Source organism: Vanacampus margaritifer, chromosome 2, assembly GCF_051991255.1.
Source record: "Vanacampus margaritifer isolate UIUO_Vmar chromosome 2, RoL_Vmar_1.0, whole genome shotgun sequence".
In the NCBI taxonomy this organism is placed as follows: Eukaryota; Metazoa; Chordata; class Actinopteri; order Syngnathiformes; family Syngnathidae; genus Vanacampus; species Vanacampus margaritifer.
In genome coordinates, this window is record NC_135433.1 from 36,865,725 (window position 1) to 36,887,647 (window position 21,923).

At 39.5% G+C, this 21,923-nt stretch overlaps 1 protein-coding gene across 1 annotated transcript in view; it reads left to right on the top strand.

Moving 5' to 3' along the window:
• Positions 1-21,923, top strand: part of LOC144043086 (MAM and LDL-receptor class A domain-containing protein 2) — a 56,645-nt gene that overhangs the window by 13,551 nt on the left and 21,171 nt on the right. The window contains exons 2-21 of the mRNA XM_077556325.1: positions 9,776-9,904; positions 9,987-10,109; positions 10,188-10,287; positions 10,361-10,526; positions 11,468-11,681; positions 11,765-11,890; positions 11,992-12,116; positions 14,153-14,390; positions 14,463-14,722; positions 15,306-15,396; positions 15,481-15,621; positions 16,080-16,211; positions 16,756-16,889; positions 16,971-17,136; positions 17,336-17,455; positions 18,828-18,982; positions 19,050-19,145; positions 20,832-20,922; positions 21,481-21,600; positions 21,752-21,854. Of these exons, the coding sequence (XP_077412451.1) occupies positions 9,776-9,904; positions 9,987-10,109; positions 10,188-10,287; positions 10,361-10,526; positions 11,468-11,681; positions 11,765-11,890; positions 11,992-12,116; positions 14,153-14,390; positions 14,463-14,722; positions 15,306-15,396; positions 15,481-15,621; positions 16,080-16,211; positions 16,756-16,889; positions 16,971-17,136; positions 17,336-17,455; positions 18,828-18,982; positions 19,050-19,145; positions 20,832-20,922; positions 21,481-21,600; positions 21,752-21,854 (2,830 nt within the window). The remainder of the gene's footprint in view (positions 1-9,775; positions 9,905-9,986; positions 10,110-10,187; positions 10,288-10,360; positions 10,527-11,467; positions 11,682-11,764; positions 11,891-11,991; positions 12,117-14,152; positions 14,391-14,462; positions 14,723-15,305; positions 15,397-15,480; positions 15,622-16,079; positions 16,212-16,755; positions 16,890-16,970; positions 17,137-17,335; positions 17,456-18,827; positions 18,983-19,049; positions 19,146-20,831; positions 20,923-21,480; positions 21,601-21,751; positions 21,855-21,923) is intronic.

Here is a 21,923-nt window from a genome sequence, read left to right on the forward strand (position 1 = left end):
CAAACCAATTTTAATTGATTATTAAATTAAAATAATTTACATTAAAAATGAATTTTAAATGCAGAATGAGTGACTTTTTCTCCTCAAACCACTATGACATTTAAATAATTAAACGTCTCAGGGAAAATTGACCCAGAAATACTGTATTATTGCTGTTCTAAGAAATTAACACAACAGGATGGTTAAAATTTGACATTTTTGTGGTATACAATGCATTTGCCCCAACCTTCTTATAATTCAACACACCTGTTCACCTGTTCACCAAAGCATAAAGTTAGTAACATGAATAAAAACACATGCATACCCACTCACGTAATTTGAATTGGCCCCGCCAGTTAGTTTTCTGCTTCCCGAGGTGGCTATTTATTTAAATATAAGCGGTTAGTATAATTAAACCATTGACTAAACTCATTCAGCTCATGCATTAGACCTACTTATTAAAAAAAAAAAAAAGGGTTTACATTTTTTATAGCAAGTCATTTGACTCTCAGGATACACCTACATATATATTGGACCTGCAAGAGAGGATAGCTCACAGAGAGAAAAAAGCTTAGTAATATGAATACTTTACCATCCAATAGCAGACACAAAGACATCTGGACAAGGAGCGCGACGGCAGCTAGCGTTATTCCGGCATTCATTTTTGCGATAAGCGCCCCAGACGTGGCCCGTGCGTTGCAAGCAGCGGACTTGTGAGCGTGACCATGAAAAGGAAGACTTCTTAACAAGAACTGACCCCTTTTTTCTTTTTTTTTTAGACTAGCTTCATTGAGAAAGTGGCCCCATTCACTTCCTGTCCTGGTGCAAGGATGAAAAAAATGCTGTGTAAGGTGTTTATGCTAAACATGACGCATCAGTCAAAATTCAGTCCAGCGTTCGGGTACTCGCCTCTTATCATTGACTCAAAGAATTCGGATAAAAGTCAGTTTGTTTGTGTAATGACTAGCGTTTGAATACAGTTATCCACATGGCGCAACACTTTTTTTTCCTTTTTTTTTTTTGCGCAGTTGTACTCATTTTGTAATTTTGCAGGAGATTTGTGTCGACTTTGGTTAGCAGTTAGATCAGCCCATGCAAACTCAGTCCTCGAGGGCCGGAGTCCTGCAGGTTTTGGAGGTTTCCCTCTTCCAACACAAGCTGATTCCAATCAACAGGATCGTTATCAGGTTTATGCAGAGTGAGCTGATCATATACCAGCTGTGTTGGAGAAATGAAACGTCCAAAACCTGCAGGACTCCAGCCCTCGAGGACCGAGTTTGCCCACCGCTGAGTTAGACCATGGCAGAAACCTGCAATCTTTCCCAGCATGGGTTTTGGGTCAGTTTTTATTCTGATTATTTGGAATTATGGGATGTAGTCCTCTGGTCCTCCTGTGATGGAGTAGTAACTCGCAGGTGCCAGAAAATGATTCCATACAACACAAAGGTGAAGCAGTTTTTAGAAACAGTAGACAAATTCTAAATAGCGTGGTGTTATAGTGGTTAGTAGCAATGTGTAAAAATATCAATTGATCATTGCATTGCAATTCCTCAATATCGATTAAAAATCGATCGATTCAGCAAATGACCACATTCATATGCAAAGACATTTGATTGTACAGTGTCATGGAAGGCCAGGGGTTTAAAATTATGTTACGGACACTTAAACCATGATACGCAATACCAACATGAAACACGTCAGACTCAGAAATCGCCGTTTGGAAGCGATACACAGAGTTGTTTTGGAGTTGTTGAAGTTGATGAAAGTAGTGCCTCTTAGGGCGGCTACACTCACTTTGCAATGCTTCAGAACCAAATTAGGACCCGACCATAGCAAAGAATGACAGTTGGCCATTGACTCCCTGCGATGTGAACTGCGGGAGTCTGTTTCACATTCTGATAATAAAGAGGAAAGTGTGAATATACTTGGCCTGTCAAGATAATTACTATATCAACTTATTGTTCAGTAAATAAAATGGATATATATGTTTTTATATGTTTTTTTCGCATACTCGATACATTTCATTTCCATGTTGTTTACATACGTCATCGACATTTAGTCGAAATGCTCGCCCGCGGCTGTGGGAATTAGGAATCGCATGCACGCATACACAATTGGGATGGAATGGATTTTGAAAATCGTTTAAAATATGAGGTTTATTCAAAAGCAATTCAAAAGCATGCACAATTTTTCTTATTTATTAATGAGGCGCAGCTAGGTAGCGCTAGTGCTAACGCTAGTCAAGATGGCAGCACACATGGTTTTGCAGGCAAACACTTAACCTATTCTGTGCTTTTTTTTGATACCCTTTAATTGCTTGTTCATACACTGTCGGTTCTGTAAACATTTGTTTTGTCCTCCGGGAACTTAAAAATACTGGAGAGCATCTCTCCAATGCATGATCTGTGGTGCATAGAGTTCTTGCGTTGGAGAGATTACAATATATATATATGGGCAATATTATGGTTGGCTTACATAACTAGGAAAAAATATTGCTGCAAGTGAACCTTGGTCTTTGATTGCTGAATAATTCCCAGGCGAACTGTCGTGGACTTTTTCCCCCCTAAAATTGAAACTTCCTCTGGACAGATTCAGTTGACTTCCTGTTGGATATTCCCTCGCATACGAATGGCCTCTCATTTACTGACAAAGCTCCGTTAAATGTCATTTTTAGGGTGCTTGTAAAACAGGAAAGCGCCCTAATAAATGAATGGATGAATGAATGAAAACAAGCTTCTAAATTGCTGCTTCAGATTTATCCTGCATTTGTCCGCCTGTGCCTTTTCTACAGAAATAAGCAAAGCAGGATATTGCTGCAGATCATCCTACAATCGATGATTGGATGAGTTAAAAAGAAAAAAAACTCGTTGTGATGTTTTGTATAGGAGGGCGGTGTATCAGGCAGGGTTATAGTCAGGGTTCTAAAGGTCATCAGCCAAAGTGGCTGGTGATCTCATAAATTAGCAGCCATTCAGAATCTCCACAAAAAAAAACTTGAACTCCGCTGTTTTATCTCACACTCACACCATCTCTGTTTGTTTCTTGTACTCGTGCTGCCAATTAAACATCTTTATGTAGCATTAGGGCACTGTATTTACTGGAAATGTTAAAGTCACGACCGAGAAAAAAAACACACTGTAGAGCAGTGGTCCCAACCACCGTGCCGCAGTGGGCTGCACAATTCAAATAATTTAAAAAACTCGCAATACTTTGATACTTACGGTTTATCCAAGGCTAAAACATATTTTTTACAAAGTGACAGGATTCTCTCCGTTTCAACCGTCTATGACCGACTTTTGACGCATGTCGAGATGCTAATTATCTCGGCCACCTAACGCTAATATTAAATCCAAAAGCTTGCAAAATTAGTAAAACAAAACAGACGTACAGTATTTGGAAAGTTTCGTTGCAACGGAGAAAAGGCCCAGTGAGACAACACAAGAAAGGTGCATTCGCGGGAGTCCTATACTTGAACTATGGATTTACGGTGACAGGTGATTCACACGCACATTTGCAGTGATCAGCTCTTGATATAGCATTATGGTGAGGTATTTATGGACCTTTTATATGTTCTGACGAGCTTTGTTGGCACATTTCAGGAAGACGCTGCTAATATAGTTACATACAAATGTGGTTTACTTTTACGTTTATTGTTTTACTGAAAATGCCCCTCATATAGTATCATTCACGATAAGCTTTACTGTAATGACCATATTAAAGCATTGTTGTTACCCTTGAATACAGCTACATAAAAATACACAGTGAATTTGTGTTTGTTGATGTAACATTTAATAATCAGCCAATTCCCCCAGAATTTCCGAAAACCGAAATAAATGCGTTTTAAATCAACGCCAAAAGCTGGTGTATTCAATTTCCCAAAACAAAAACAAAGGACATTTTGTGTGTAAGTATAGTTAGTCTTAGTCAGTTGTGTAAAGGTAAACTCAGTTTCAGTTAGTTAAAAAAAAAAAAAAAGTATTTCAATTGTTATTTTATTTTGTTAATGAAAATGTTTTTTCAAATTTAGTTCATTTCATTAGTTTCATCATAAAATAACCTTTGCGGTGACAAAGCGTGTCGACTTTTCATGGTTGTGTCAATTGCATATATAGCAGTCTTAAAAGACATATTATTGCTTTGTTGCTGATAAGGAGAACACGTGTGTGTCAAGAGTGTAGCAACATAATATCCTGTTTTGGGTCATTCACAAGTTAACGCTCTCGAACATCTATCATAGCATTTTGTAGTTTCGCTTCCTCCCTCTTGAGTTTGTTGGATGGTGCTGAAATATGCTCACTTGTTCCTGATTGCTTGTGTGGTCCAGTGTGTGTTTGTGGAAAGGCTCTAGCGCCAGCACTTTTCACTTTCAGGTGTTATCACTGATCCCTTTGATTGTGCTTTGCGGTACGTGACCTGAGGAACACATGCAAACCTTTGATCGGGATTGTCACTGGTAAAGGTGCAAACCTGACACTCATGATTGAGGGCTGCCAACTGTTTGAAAGGGAACTTTTTGGAGCACAAAATTCAATGAGAAAAAGTTCTCTTGTCGTGCAAAAACCATATGGGTTTGTTTTTTTTTTAGAAATGATTGGCTGGTCTAAAGTGTGGATATTAGTTTCCTCTATTTTAACGTGTAATGTTACTGGCAGAACAAACATGCCTTATTACTGGGTTTCTTGAAAAGATTTATGTTTTGGGAGATGCAAATATTTTTGCTTAGCGCCAGCTACTGTATATGCTCCTGGCAGGATCAATCTGCTCACGGCTCAAAATCTTCTCAATCTCTGTGATAGGAACTTCATGAAAGGAATGTCTAGCTCGGCTGAAGGCAAACAGCATTGAGTGGAGAGGGAGATGGAGACTCCTATATTAATTGTGATCCTGAAAATGTTTTGTCAAATATTAGCTTTCCATCTTCGGTGACACAGAAATGTCTACCAATTTGAATATCTGGAAATTGTAAAAGTGTAAACTTTTGATGCCATTTTGCTTTTAAAGTACTTGCCCGGAACTACCGGGTATTTGAATGTATGTGAATATAAAGAATTACATTAAACCCCAGGTTGTCACACATTTAAAGACAGGGTGTTTTTCAGTGAGATGCCGATGGGGCTGACTATTGCCAACCATCTCATGATAAAATGTATATACAGGGATCATGATATGTGTCATGTTTTGGGTTTAGGGTTTTTTTGGTTCAGATTTTTTGTGTTCTTGTTTGCTTTTGGTTCCATTGTGGTCTGTTTTGTTGTTTTTACCTTGTCTCCCTTTGTCTCGTTAATCGTTGACCTTGTCCGCCTGTGCTTGTCTACTCTCCCTCTTGTGTCAGCCTATTGCTGCATTCGAGGATGGTCGGAAGTCAGACTTCAAACCAGGAAGTGTTTACGGGAACGCCCCCTTAAACTCGGACATTCTACTTGCGAAGTCGGGGGAAAAAAGGACGTCACTCTACAATGGCGACCCCTTTGGAAATACAGACCATGTATCGAGTATAAAACTAGATAGCTTTCTTCATTCATAAATATTCGACGTGGAGCCCTGTGGGCTTTCTCCCCTATGGCATAACCCCGACTTTCAACTTAACAACCAACCGTTTTATTTAGGTGTGTGGGAGCAGAAAGGAATTACACATCTCCACCATCTCTTCTCAGATAATATGTTTATATCATATACATCCTTGCTCCAAAAATACAAAATAAAAAACGGAAATTTTTTACATTATCTACAAGTTAAAAATATGATAAAGAAAAAAATTCCAACACTTCGGGGTACGCTCCAACCACCTGTTTTAGCTAAAGATATTAACAAGCTTTCTCCGACAACAACAAAAAACCTTTCAAAAATATATAAGTTACTTTCATATACTGATAAAATGTCTTTACCCATCTCGAAATGGGAGACAGACTTGTCTATAGCACCGGAATCTGACTTTTGGATTCAAGTTTGTGAAAACGCATTTAAAATGGCAAAACACACAAATTTACAACTTATCCAATATAAAATTATTCACAGAACATACATTACTCAATATATGATGAAGAAAATGGGACTCTCAGACTCCGACATTTGTCTCCAATGTTTACAAAATACTACAGACACTTATGTTCATGCTTTATGGTTATGTACTCCGGTTATGTATTTCTGGACTAAAGTCTTAGAAAAACTTTCCGCTATTTTGGACTGTAGGATACCTTTATCTCCAAACTTGTGTTTGCTAGATGACCTAACAACAATTGACTTACCACATAAACAATTTCAATCTACACTTGTAGCCCTTACTATCGCAAAAAAAAACAATTCTTGTTAACTGGAAAAATAAACAAACTCTGAATATCGACCAATGGTCTAACCTCCTCATAAATCACATTTTAATGGAAAAAATATCTGCCTCAAATAAAAACCAAATACTGTATCAAAATTTATAGAAACATGGTCTACGTACGTATATAGAATTTTTTAACCTAATTCTGGTTACTTAATTCTGTCTGTTAGCGAGAGCCACTACATCGTGATAACTTACATTGATGTTTCTGCATTTGGCAATTTATTATTATATTATATTATTAGTATGGGATTTTTTTTAATAGGTTTTAGGTGAACTGATGAATACACACACGCTCGCACGCACGCACACACACACGCACATACACATACTCACCCACATACAAATATATATATATATATATATATATATATATATATATATATATATATATGTGTATATATATGTATATATATAAAAAAAATATATATATATATTTTATTATTATTATTTTTTCAATAAAAAAAAGGAGAGCAATGATGATGTCAAATCGAATGAACAATACTGAGCTTTCCTGATAAAAAAAAAAATAAAATAAAAAATAAATAAATAAATATTCGACGCATAACGTCACATGACACAACGTACGTGACAATATGCCACTATCTCCTTGCATGAAATTATACAGTGAAATACTGAACTGTACTGAATGCTTATGAAATAAAATAAAAACAATAAATTAAGCTAAATTGTGACAAGGTAAGTTTGCTGGAGGTCAAAATGAGTTTTGAGGACCAAAATAAAAAACTATTTATCACTATCCGCCATTTTGGTTGTTTACTTTCGCCTCAAACGCTTTCAGGTCGCACCTGGGAAAAACCAAGTTGGATATAGCCGACTTCCGACCATCCTTGAATGCAGCATATCAATGCCCCAAGCCATGTGTGTCTTGTCCAGGTGTCCCTTGTTGTGTAATTAGTTAGTGTGTATTTATGCTGCATTCGAGCATGGTCGAAAGTCTGACTTTTCCTACTTCAAACCAGGAAGTGTGTACAGGAACGCCCCCTTGCTTGCGGAAATTCCACTTGCAAAGTCGGGGAAAAAAAGCACCCCGACTTCACTGACGGCCTGCAATGTGATGTCACTCTACAATGGCGACCCCTTTGGAAATACAGACCGTGAATGGTAAAACGCAATTTACTCGGGTTTAAAACTAGATAGATCTCTTCATTCATAAATATTCTTTGTTGTTTTGTTTTTTTGTGCCTTGTTTGCCTCCTTGTTTTTTTTAATTAAAAGAAACCTTTTTTAGACTTCCCCTCTGCCTCCTCGCCTCTACTTCCCTGCGTTTGGGTCCTCAACCACGTATCGCGATACACGTGTATCCTGATACATGGCTTTCAAGGAGATACGTATGTTGGTATTTTCCATTACTTTACATACATCTTTATGAAAATGGTCATAAGCAGGCCAAAATGATATTTGAATTATGTTGGATGGCAATATTGTTTTCTTCTTTGATGTTAGCAGCAATTGGGTTTACCGCCAGTGCGAGTCGAAATGCAGCTTTCGGAGATGCACCAGGAAACTATACGACTGAATGCGCAATATCGATTTTGACACCTGAGTAATAAGTGTATTGTAAAGAGCTCCGGGATCGATCATGTAAATTGGATTAAGTCTTCGACTCGCACATTTTTCGAAGTAAGCAACGAACCCAAAGATTTCATTGCTAAATTAAACAAGTGATGGGTGGGCAGGCACTCCAGAGAACACACATTTGTACACAAGCAATTTATAATAACTTTTTCCACAATCTGTTCCTTTCAAATCCCAATCTTTTTCTTTTTTTTCTTTCAATGTGTCTTTCTTAATGTGACTTCTTGTAACCAATATCTCTTTCTGTGCCAAGAGTGAAGCTAAGCACTTAATGGCCATAAAACTAACAACAGAAGCGTAACTTTGCTCATTCAGTTACCTCAGTCTGGACTTTACGCGCAGGTCTGCCATTTTGGACTCACTGCTCATAGCTCACTTGTCGTAATAAAAGTTGCACTCCTGCAAACACAGACACAAACTGTTCATCGGAGCTTTGTATAATCGTGCTGTAAATGTTTGCATTAAACCCCGTGTCATGTTTCTTCACACAATGAGGCGACTGCTTGTTCTACTCGCAGGTAAGATTTCTGTGTTCGTGTTTATCTATAACAGGGGCTATTTCAGTTTTTATGAAGGTCAGCGGGGGCAATCCTTGGGGCTTTTTACAACAGTTCCTCTGAGCTTTTTATGGTTTGTAGAAAGGTGTATTGCCCTCGGGGTTGCCTTCCTCTGGTCAAAAAGATCCCCGTGGAAAGTGTCCACATTTCCAGGTACCAAATATCACAATTATTGGACACAGCATTAGGTACTAGGGATGGTCTGATCCAATCCACTGGATCTGTATCGAGTCCGATCCAGGCCAAACCGACTGGAGCGGTATCAGATTGTCTTAGAAGCAATCTGATCCAATATATAAACACAAACTATATCATATATTTTAACTTCACTGTTTGTGCAACATGCCTTAGCACAGACAAGCTGTAGTCAACTGCAATTATAGATCCAGAGACATACTGTATATCTCTGGCTGTAGTCATGCCTGCCATTATAATAAAGCCACAGCAGTTACACATGCATTCAGTGTGTTTTACTTGTTTCTTTAGAGGACCAGAATAATTGTCATACAGTGAATGTGGTGTTTTTAGACGTCAGCATCAAGTTACGTCCACGCTATTAACAACTTTTAGAGTGACAAAATGAATGAAAATGTAGGATCTGCATGATGCATCGAGGCAGCAGTATTGGTATCGTATCGGATATGAAAAATATCGAGTAGTATTGTAAGAAGGCACTATTACATTGTAGATCGAAAGCAATAGGTTTAAAACAGTTAAAATAGTGCTTGAACTTAAACAATAACCCTTGAATTATAACGACGCATTTTCATACTTTAGATGTCATTAACAACGTGAGCGTTTCACAACATTATGTACAAAAGTACTATCGCAATGTAATAATAATATCTTAGATTTATATGGCACCTTTCATGGCAGGACAATGATACAACGGTTTATAACAGGAGAAATACATAGTTATTATATAGTTATAATGATATAGTTCCAACTCCAAGGTATAAAACAAATGCTTGAATGTGGTAGGCAATCTGAGCTTTTCACAGCCGTAAATACAATGTACTATCACACCGTGGCTCTCTAACAATACATCATACAGTTATATGTTGCTTGAATTTTAATGATGCATTTTGAAGGTGTAAGACAGTTGTTGACAATGTGAGCTCTGCAACAAAAAATGCTCTGCTTGAATAATTTACTTGTTAGATCTTAATTGTAATGATAATGTAATAACTGTATAATTGTATTAAAAATAACTTCAAAGTGTTGGGAAATAGGTTTTAAAAGCAGATTCTTACTGCTTACATCCCCTCTGTGTTACCTCTCTGGTTAAAATAAATAAATAAATCATCCAATACAGTCTATTTTGTCACCGCATCCTCGTGCCCTGATGGAGAGTTTAAGTGCATGACCGGAAAATGCCTTCCCGCTGAAGTCGTGTGCAATTTCAAGAAAGACTGTGAGGATGGCTCAGATGAGTTCTTTTGTGGTAAGCCTTGCACATTCATCTGATTTCAAATCCTCATGGTCTGTTCTTCAATACAATCATATGTGAACTTCCCTCATTTAAGGCTCATGTGATTTTGAGAATCACTCATGTGGTTGGAACAGCACCGCCAGACACGCTTGGACCAAACAGTGGGCAAATGTCACATCTGTACCCGGACAGGACCATACCTTAGAGAGCCCGTGGGGTAAAGTTGGTTCCCATCATTCAGCTGTTTTTAGTGTTTTATATGTGGCTTTACTAGCTTGTCGTTTGTTTTCAACAGGGCATGTTATGTTTATTGATGGTGAAGACTGTGATTTTCCATCTAAGGCAATTTTGGAATATTCCGTGGACAAAAGGGCCGCTGTCGGGTGCCAGCTCAGGTACTACTGCAACTTTGAAATGACACATTTTAATGACTGATGATGCCAAGTTATAAATAAAATGTGATTTCAGCTTCTGGTACCATATTCATGATGAAAACTCCCGGACATCGTACTCACACATTGATGTCTTAATGGTTCGAGGGACAAGTACACACGAACTGCTGAAGGCTAAGAGTACAACGGACGGCTGGCAGAATGCCCGACATGTCATCGGCAATCAACCCGGAGGGTACAAGGTATGATATTAATGATAATACGTACATTTTCTTTGTAAACACAGAAATTTAACTACAGTATATAATTTCAGTATGAAAATTCAGAACATGAAATAATAATAATAATAATCCATCCATCCATTTCTTAACCGCTTATTCCTCACAAGGGTCGCGGGGTACTGGAGCCTATCCCAGCTGGCTTCGGGCACTAGGCGGGGCACACACTGAACTGGCTGCCAGCCAATCCAGGGCACACATAGACAAACAACCATTCACACTCACAATCACATCATAAAGAATTCAGAACTAACCTGTCATGCATGTCTTTGGAATGTGGGAGGAGACCAGTGCACCCAGAGAAAACCCACACAGGCATGGGGAGAACATGCAAACTCCGTCCAGGTGGGCCGAAGCCCGGACTCGACCTCACGTCTTCTGCCATTGTGTCGCCCATGATAATATCTATATTCATAATATCTATATTCAACACACACATTGTATATTGCATGTTTTTCCAATATCGTGCAGCCGTAATGAGGAAAATGCGTTCAATGAATTGATTTCTACAATGATTTAGAGGATTTGATGCAGCTGTTATATTTATGAATGAGGTACAATGACATCCACCACATACGTACCCGTAGCGCAGAATCTGTTTGCCTGCGCCATATATAACAAAATGGCCGCGGCCTGCCGGAGTGCTCAGCATCTGTCTGCCAAATTCCCAAACACAGTAAATTAGAATTGCACGAAAATCAAGATGCACCAATTTTTACAATGAGTGCATGTGCGCTGTCAATGAAAATTAAGCCCAAATTGACAAATTACTGTACAGTAATTTGGCATCGACTGACTTGTTATTAGACACCTGGGAACTGTTTAAAATAGCAAAAAAATCATGTCTTAAAGTCTGTTAGAAGCATCTCATGGGTACCATCTCACAAAAACATCTCACTCAACAGCTCCAGTTTGTCTTCAGTTGTCCTTTTCTTGTATCCACGGATGTAATGCTGGACGACGTCAGCTTCGACAAGTGCGCAGAGGGAGACATCCCTGCCGGGTCACAGCAGCTCTCCTGCCATTTTGAAAAAGACACCTGTTCCTGGTACCACGACTACAGCGCCAGCATCCTTTGGAAACAGGTGCGAGGGGGACTTCAATACCCCGATGGCAACGGTTCGTATTATTAGCTGCCGTATATGATTTACGCAGATTGTCACATGGGCTCGAATTTGGACACTTTCTGCCTTCACCAACAGGCACTTACATGCTCATATCCAGCCAACGTGGCCTTAACGTCTCATCTGCAGCAAGATTGGTCGGCTTCGCTGTAGGTCGAGTCATTTGCGTGAGCTTCCGCTACCACATTTTTGGTAACAGCATTGGTAAGCATCCCTTGCAAAGTCCTTTCATTGGAATCTGCTTTAGGTTCTTCTTCTTTTTTTCATATATTAAATAGTCTGCAACTAAATATCGTCATCACCAGGTTCATTGATGTTCATCGTGAGGCGACCTGGTCAGGCAGAGGACATTGTGTGGATAAGGAGTGGCACTCAGGGAAACAAATGGAGATTTGCTGACCTTACCTTCTCCAGTGACGAACCAATACAGGTTTCTTTTTTTGTACCTTTTAATTCACTTCCAAGCCAAATTCAATGAGCTATAACACCAGGCATAAGATTGAACCTCGGGGTGCACCTGATCAATATAAGTAAAGCATTTTGACCGTCGACATAACTGTGACTTGTCGATTCGTTTTGGCAGCCCTATACTGCATAATAATGTCGGAGACGAAGAGCTGCACTGCAACGTCGATTTTGTCCTCGAATGAGGATCTCGTGCCTAAAATGGTAGCTACCTCTGTCGTGTGGAGGTGGTTTGGCCTCAAGAGGTCAGATTTACAGGAAAATACAATAATTTGCCAATTATGCAATAAAACTGTCACTGCTAAAGGTAGAGACACAATGAATATGTTTCACCGCCTAAAGCTAACTCTTACTGCCAAAAAAGTCAATTGACGTTAAGGACACGCGCACTGTATACCGCCCAATTGACGTCAACCTCGTATTTTCGTCTTGTGCAGCGCTCCTTTTGTGAATGGGTGTAAAAATCACAAAACAGCCACTAATTATGGCCAGCAGATGGCAGCATTGTATCTCTTTTCAATGGGCTACCGGTAGTATCAAATTACAAGAAAACATAGCGGATCTTAGGAAGTAGAACGTGAGGGTGATGTGAATGATCAAAGCCTTTGTCATATTAAATCGAATTCACAGAGCGTCACTAAACAAAAAATATTAGTATCAAAGTCACTGTTGAGCAGAAAATTTATCTTTTCACAAAAAGTTTGTTTTCTCCATATTTTTCCATTTTCACGATGAACGGAATAAGGTAGAATCGTACTATATATACTATATTATACTATAGTAAAATAGTTAAACAGTTAAACAAATGGCTAAATATGAGCAGGCTGTGAAGACACATGAAAAAAAAAAGTTGCTGTTGTTCAAAATAAGAGTGCACAAATGTTTCATCCGAACATTTCTCTATCAATATGTATCGTGATAGACATGCGATCAATGTCAATACAAAATGTGTTTGATAATGTCACGGCTTGAGAAGGGCGGACCCAGATGCAGTGAGGAAGGCGAGCCACGGCAGGGATGCGGATAACTTTGATTTAATGTGGCGATAAACGCAAACACAAAATCACGCACACAGGCGGACAAAAATAAACACAAACTCACGCACACAGGCGGATAGCAAACAAACTCAAAATCACGCACACAGGCGGACGAAAACAAACACAAACTCACGCGCACAGGCGGATAGCAAACAAACTCAAAAGCACACACAGTGGCGGCAAAAAGGTAAGTCATGGGCAGCAGGAGAAAACTTGTAAGACGAGTACAGTCGGGTCAAGAGAGCGGCGTCTCGGGGTAATCACCCGACACTCCTTGCTGTGTCCATCAGGCTTTTATAGAGGTCTGATGGCCAGATGGGCAGCAGGTGTGTATGGTGGGTGGAGCCCACCAGCTGACCCAAATCATGACAGATAAAATGTTGGGTAGAAAAAAATCAGGAAGCAAATCCCAACGCCAGCAATGTGCGTGTTGTAGACCAAGGCTACAGTGTTGCGTTTCGCCGTTAAATTTGTGCTACAATTACAGTATTGACTAGTTTATTTGACTTTTTCATTGTTGCGTTGACCTCTTAACCGGTTAAATATTATATGTTAAAATAAAACAGCTGTGCTCATAAGTTTACATACCGCTTATGTATGTAAATTACTATTAACCATGTATAGTTGTCATTCCTTGTTTATGTCAACAATAACACAATACAAAAACAATACATGTGTATTTTTTGCTCCTCTTCAACAATACTGTTGACTTTTCTTGCTGTTCGTTACATTCACTGCTGTATACTGTATTTATATATATATTGTTTATCCATTCCATGTATGCAGTATGCTGCTATTCTCCACTTTGCTGCTTCTCTAAACAAAGCAATTTCCATGATGCAGGACTAAAAATCTTATTCCATTTTAGTTTTATTTACCTGACAGCGTCAATGAAAATTGAGCAGGATTTTTTCTTCCATCTTGTACTCGACTGTTGCTGATGAGGTTTTTCGTGGTTCTCCAGTTCATCATTGAAGCTGTAGTGGGTGGTGAGCAAGGCACCATCTCCATAGATGACATCATGGTGTCAAGTATGGAGAATGGCTCATGTCCTGCCGAGCGCGAGTGCACCTTCCAGGGCTCCCTCTGCGGCCTGCAGCCCGTTCCGTCCGCAGACTTCAGCTGGAGTCGAATCAACGGAACATCCCAGCCTGCCAACTCCTCGGGACCCCACACGGACCACACCCTGGAAACAGAGCACGGTTAGAACCCCAGCACGACATAAGATTTTGCCAATTCAAGCATCTGAACCAGCACCTCCATCTCATCTGTAGGGTGTTACCTCAGTGCTCAGTTATGGAGACACCCGCCGGGTTCCAGAGGTCAAATAGCGACTGCACTGATGGAGTCAACCCCAGCTCACGGTGAATGCTTAATGTTCTGGTACTACATGGAGGGAAACGCTGTGGGCCAACTCAACGTTTATCTCTGGACCTCTGACACTCCCATCAAGCTTTGGAGTAGAAGTGGCAATCAGGGGAGTCGCTGGAGGCATGGACGAGTCTCTCTACTTAGCCCAGATACTCCTTATCAGGTAGGAATAGTGGCCTTGGGCTTTTATTTCCTCAGCTGTAGATGGGCAGAAGCCTTTTATTGATCCAAATGCATTTTTTGGCCATGCTGGCAAGAAAACACTTGCTTTGGAAAATACTTCTTGGCATCTGAGAGCTTTTATACAAAAAACAAATTTGTTTTATTTGCCACCGCTTCTTTGTTTGTCAGTCAGGATGCTTCGTTGATTTGCTAATTTCTATTCACATCACTGTTCACGGACTTACTGACTAGGTGAGAGGTCGGCTTTCCCCACACACATGAAGATTTTTTTATTGTAAACATGTTTAATATTTTCGATTGTCAGCCCCGACCCATTTATTGTTGGGATAAATCCACTCTTAACACACCACAGACCAAATGATAAACTTATAGGACAATTTTATAAAAAATCATACAGTCGGGCCCCAATATATTTTACAACGAACAGGAACACACTGCCTGAAAACAGCTCTTAACTCTTTGCTCACAAAGGGGATAATTCTTTTTCAACCAATAATCAGATTTCTTCCTGTCAAGCTCCACCCTGCAAAATTTTACCAAGAATGTGTTTGTCGCCTTGACAGGTGGTGTTTGAAGCTGTGGCAGGTGATGGGCTAAGACGAGATATTGCCATTGATGACATGACGGTTCAGAATGGGGCGTGTCCTCCAGAAGGTTAGTGACGACATGCAAATTAACAATTAACACAACAGTAATCGTACAGTAATGTGTGTGTGTTGTTTTTATGTTTTTGTTTAGGTTTTTGTGACTTTGAGATGGACTTTTGCGGTTGGGTGAACAACCCGCCGCCAGAGTCCATGGTCAACTGGGACTGGCTTTCTGGACGCACCGGGGGCCATTTAGTCCCAAATACGGACCACACCACAATGTCTTCTCTTGGTAAGAAACAGAGGTACCCTTAAGACAGTGCTTCTCAAATCTTTTCTGTTACGCCCTCCCAGGAAGAAGAACATTTTACGTGCCCTCCCCAACTATAAATAGAATCATTTGTCTCTAAAATTGTTAAATGTACACCTCTGCATATTATTGTATCTTTATTAACATTTAAGAAAACAAAAATATATATAAATCTGCTGAATAACTTTATTAACATTGTTTATACTGCCTGCACATACTCAGACGATTGGAGTGGCACGATAACCTACTGTAGTGGATGTGAAATTAAACTTTATTCTAGTGCCCCAACCATTAAAAAGAAAATACCTTTTTAGAAACCTTAAGTTTCCAGAAGTATCGCTGAATGCTATTGCCTATTTGTATTGCCGATGAATATAAATAGTGACATTCTTAAAAAGGTTTGTTGAAAAAGATTCTCCTTGTTCTATTTGTGGCTTGAGGCCACTTTGTCTTCTTCAGGATCTTCGAGTCTGACAGAGAGGAAGTGGCACGACTGGAGAGCGAGTGGATGGAGGCTGTCGACCAAGCTTGCCTTGAGTTCTGGCACTGCGCTGAAGGCTGGTCACATAACAGTAAGCCCAACCTGCGATTGTATGACACGATATCTCTGTTTGCCTTATGAGTAGCCGTGTAACAGTACACAAAAAAAATTGACAGTTTAATATTGTCACCCTCTTAAAATAATTGCCTAAGTAATTTTTTTTGGTTACCATTGGGTGCAGCACGAAGACAAAATCGTCAATTTAAAATTGCTTCCCATTTGTGTACGTAAGTAGGAACACATTTATTAACACAATTTTGAAAAAATATATATTTCAGTAAATTCTCCAGCTGCATTGATGTCCTAGTGTGATGCTGTTTCAAGTGAGTTAACAACGTTGACATACTGCCAAAAGCAAATAGCTAGCTATGCTATCTGCTAACCATAGGCTGAGTATGTGCTGGGCTAGAGTGCAATGCATTGACACTTCTGTCATTTACTCTTGGGAACCACACCTATACTCTGTATCAAATGTCCCATGCCAAATTCATGTAGGCTACTAATACACCACTACTGTAGAGATCATCCAATACCACCTGATTTTGAGGATTTATTTATTCATTTTTTAATTTCAGATCCGTCAGATGTTACGCTGACTGTATTTGTGAACGAGACCTCTGGCCTGCGCCAGATTTGGACCACACGTGGACTCACCAATTCCGGTTGGATCCAAGATAAAGTTGAATACAGTGCATTGGGGTCTCACCAGGTAAGTCAGTTAAGCATCCAGGCCTGAATAAGGCCTGAATAATTCAGCACAACATTGTGAACTATTAACCTTTTATAACAGATTATACTGCAAGGCAGCAGTTCACCTTCAATGGATTCAAGCTTTTCCCTCGATGATCTCCACATCATAAGAAACCAGTCTTGCATATTTCCCACCACCACCCCGAATCCAGCTACCACCACCACCGCTACTCCAGATTATGGCGTGCACTGCACTTTTGAACAAGGTGACAGGAGTGGTTTCAGTAACACTGTCACAACTGTGTAAAAAAAAAAATAATAATAATAATATTAAAAATATATATTTAAAAAAACTTCTTTCAGCATAGTATTGTTTTTTGACTGAGACCGAATTTTATTCTGATCATACTCCTTCACAGTCCTTCAAGTAACCCCATTGAATCTAACCACATCTTTTTAACATAGATCTGTGTAACTGGCTCCAAGAGGTTGATGATGATTTCAACTGGACGCTCAGTAGAGGACTGGACGTGTATGAGCCTTGGGACGGACCACTGTACGATCACAGTGTAGGAAATAACCAAGGTATATACTGCTAAAACCTATTAAAAAAAACATTAGTTTTTTAAGTGCTTCACAAACACACAAAACCATCCAGCATCTTTAAGTGCTTTAATGCTGCTGATTCTTTCCATTTATGTGTTTCTCTCCATGTTTCACCACACAAAAAAAATTCCTGCTTAGGCATTCAAGTAAATAAATGTTTATTTGTCATCATAATCAAGACATGATCATGTGTTTTACAAAATTAAGGTGAACTACATTAAGCCTTTTCGGATCGGGCCACCACGAGCCAAATTGTGTTGGCCCTGCCAGAACCAGCAATGACCCTGTATAACACTGGCTTGGTCCGATACCTCACGTCAAAATTTGGTCAATTTAATATTTTTTTCCAAAAATATATACTATTAGTTTCCACATATGTGTGATATTGTTTTGACAATTTATTCACCAATCTTGAGAATTGAAAACAGCTTTCTTTCTTTGATGATGCAATGTCAATGATTTAACAAAGGTGCAATTTTTGGGCTCTCCTTAAGAGGGATGACAACACAGCACATCAACAGAGCTCCTCACTTCATCACCGCAAGCACGACATCACTTAATAACATATATAATGGTTCATAATGTAATAATAAGATAACTTAAAAATATTGCATGTTATATATTAAAAGTGTTGATTTCATCAAATTTATTTATAAAATTTGTAGGGCCATTTGTACTTTCAATTCTGTATCCAGACTATATGGAAACCCTATAGAATACTCAATAAAATTAATTTAACAAACTAGCGAACATGGAGCGCACAGCGCCGTGCAGACTTTAACGGTTACTGATGTGTCTTATCGACCTATTTTGCATATCTGCTGTTCCCAGAATGCATTGCATGCAATACATTTGATTAATAAAGCTATCAGAGTTAATCCTTGTTTATCCTTGACGTTAAGGTTAAGTGTAAAATAATGACATGCAGGTCAATTCCTTTATCACAGGTGCAATGCCATAAGCATTGCTTGTGAAAGACAGTGTGTTTTTTAAGTCTTGAATGTCATGACAATTGATCCTCTTTATTGATGCGTCATAAATAATACTGATAGGAGTATTTGAATGCTTAATGAAGAATTTAGCCACTTAAATACAGGCTGCAGCTGCTGTAAATAGACAGCAAAGGCAAGTAAAATTGCCAAATTGGCTTAATTAATAAGTTGGCCATAGAAGTCTTTAGGGACCACCAATTGTGAACTTCAAGTGGCCCGACCGACATGTCACGTGGTGAATTCAGTATCCGGTGTCATCATGTGACGATTTCAAATGCTAACATCTAACTTAAATAAGCGCAAGCAATGTCATCAACTGGAAATAATGAGCTTTTTTCCCTTCTTTTTTCGTTCCCAAGGATTTTATTTACTTGTTAATGGATCTGGATTTGGTGACAGTAGGAGAGCAGGCATCTCTGCTGCCGTCAGCCATTTGACATCGGAAATCTGCATTGGCTTCTGGTATTACATGTATGGGCCTTCGGTATCCACCATCGATCTGCTGGTTGAAACAGTAAGTTGCCTCGTTAAGCCTTCACAACACTTGCAATATGTGATTAAATATTTACTGTCTTAAATAGAATTCCTCCAAAGCATTGGTTTGGACTCGCAAAGGGACGCAGAATCCAGGATGGATCAATGCCCAAGTAACCATCGACATGGACGAAATGATGCGGGTAGAGTTTTATCTTAAGTGTGCATGAAAATATTGACCAAGATGGCTGTGTCCATCTATCCGTTTTCTTTCGCCTATTCGGGGGTCGAGTCGCGGAGGCAGCCTCTTTAGCATGGAAAGTCATAATTCGCTCTCGCCAGCCACTTTGTCCAGCACTTCTGGGGCAATCAAAAGCTGGTTCACTGATTCGCTGGTTAAAATGTCAGTGACTCAGAGAATAGAGGAATATCATAGTTATTATAGCTACTTTGCTGAATAACTAATTACTTTTAAAAGGCAGTAACTAACTGTGTTGCTAACTGAATTACTTTTTGTAAGTAATTTGTAACTGTAGCTAATTGCTTTTTTTAAGGCAACATGCCCAACACTGTATATAAGTGAAGTACCATATAATTTACCATGAGTCACCCTTCCCACGGACTCACCACCTATGAGAGGGGCCATAGGGTCAGGTGCAATGTGAGCTAGGAGGTGGTCTGGACCTTGGCAGTCTAATCCTTCTCCACAGAAGCTGTCTTGAGGGGAACGGAACAAGTCCAAGCTGGTGTGCAAGGTCGAGAAGTTCAGACTAGACCAGGGGTGTGAAACTCATATTAGCTCAAGGGCCACATGGAGGAAAATATATTACCACGTGGGCCGGATCGGTAAAATCATGGTAAATAACTTAAAAACAATTGGCGTTGATTATACGCAGATTTTCGCTATTTGTGGGTTAGCCCTACGTTACGTGGCTCAACTGTAATTATATTGTTCCAAAAACTAACATGAATGCAAATGGAACGCAGCAACACTTGGCCTGTATGAGTTCCGGATGTGTTAAATAAATCTACCTGTTTTGCATATATATTGTTCCCAGAATGCATTGTGTGGCGCAGTTAAGGAAGTTAATTATTGTCATATGTGTTTGTGTTACCAGTAGTTTGTGTTGCATTTACGTGTTATGTAACAAACAAACCGTTTAGAAACAAACAAACTTTAGGTTGTTTGTAAAATAATGACATCAAGGGCAAGTCCATCTACAAGTTGCATTGCTCATCTGAGGATTGCTTGTGAAATTACGAATTTATATCTTTTGATTGTGGCCAGCTGATTAATTGGTCTAACTACTAATTTTTTTTACTTTACAAAATCATCTTGCGGGCCGGATTAAACCCCTTTGCGGGCCTTATCCGGCCCGCGGGCCGTATGTTTGACACGCCTGGAGTTGACGTAGTGGGGTTCACCTTGACACAAAGCTTTGGCTCTAGTATGAGTCCTCTGAAGAGAGATCGGACTCTCTTCCTCTCTGGAGTTGCAAACAGAAAGAGGTGCCGAGCAGATGTGGGCTTATTTTTTGACCCCTCGGATCGATGCCTGTGCATTGGGATTCTCTCCACCGAACACAAGGGGTAGCATTCCAAGCTCTCCTCCTTTAAGTAACAGGAATTGTTGTTTGTGTGCTCATCCACCAAAGAGTAGTTCAGAGTACCGGTACCCACCCTTTTTGGAGTCCTTGGAGAGGGATCTAGAGAGCGCTCCTGCTGAGGACTCCATCATTTTGTTGTGGGACTTTAATGCTTACATGGGCAGTGAGAGTTCTCTTATTGGACTTCTGCGCTCGTCACGGATTGTCATAATAATAAACATCATGTTCATGACTGTGTCCACTAAAGATCAATGATTGAAACAATTTTTCTTCTCTTTATAGGTGGTGTTCACTGGCCACAGAAACAGGAACAGTGAGGGATTTATTGCGCTTGATGATGTCACAGTGAGCAATGGGGCCTGCAAGAAACAGAGTATGTGGATACAGCCTTTTCTAAACAAATTGCTGAGTGTAAACTCATTAGGGGTGTCACAGTCATGTATTCGTATCCATATTTCTAGGTACTTAATATTATGTACATTCTGAGTGCCCACGAGGAACATATTTGGCAAGGGTCAGGATACAGGAGGTGTAACTGCCTGGCACCTCTGTCCATAGGCTACTCCTACTACAGCTTCTAAATTGTTACTAATAAACTTTCGGTGCCATTTAAACATCCTCTCAATAACCAATACTGTATGTGTGTTTTTATGGCATGTCTGCATTGTAAATCCTGCCTGGATCAAAAAAGAAGATGGATTCATAAAAACAAAAACTACAAAAGCCTTTCTTTTATTGGAGAATTTACTGTTAGCAGTTTCATTTAAAATTAATTTAAATTAAATTAAATTAAGTGTGTGCCTTTTGACACAAAAGTTTTTTATGTGATGCATTTTGTACTCTCATTATTGCTGTACAGTTACACCTCTTGGTGTAACCATGCAGCGACACGGAATAATCCATTGTTCCTTTTGTTCTACGTCTTTTTCAGGTGTCTGCGGATTTGATTCCGACTGGTGCGGTTTTGAGAACGATGTCAGTCACTTTGGTCATTGGGAAAGAAAAAAAGGCACAAAAGACAATGTGGATCACACCTATGGAACTGTGAATGGTGAGTCTAATCGTTAATGGCGTAAAAGAGTAGGCAAAGGCCGTCACTGCAATAAACAATAATCACACAATCTGATAACAGTCGCTTTGGGTCAAATTTGACAACTTCCACTCAAAAAGTTCAGTGAAAGATAATGGACTCTTTCCTTTAGGTTACTATATGACTGCATTCATGTCAAATTCCGAACAACCTGAGGTTGCTCAGCTGTTGTCACCTGACTACATTTCACCTGTGGAGATGTGTGCACGATTCTGGTGAGTCCAGTGTTGCCGTGGGGCACCTTTAAGGCCTTTTCACACCGCATATAGCAAAGTGCAATGCAC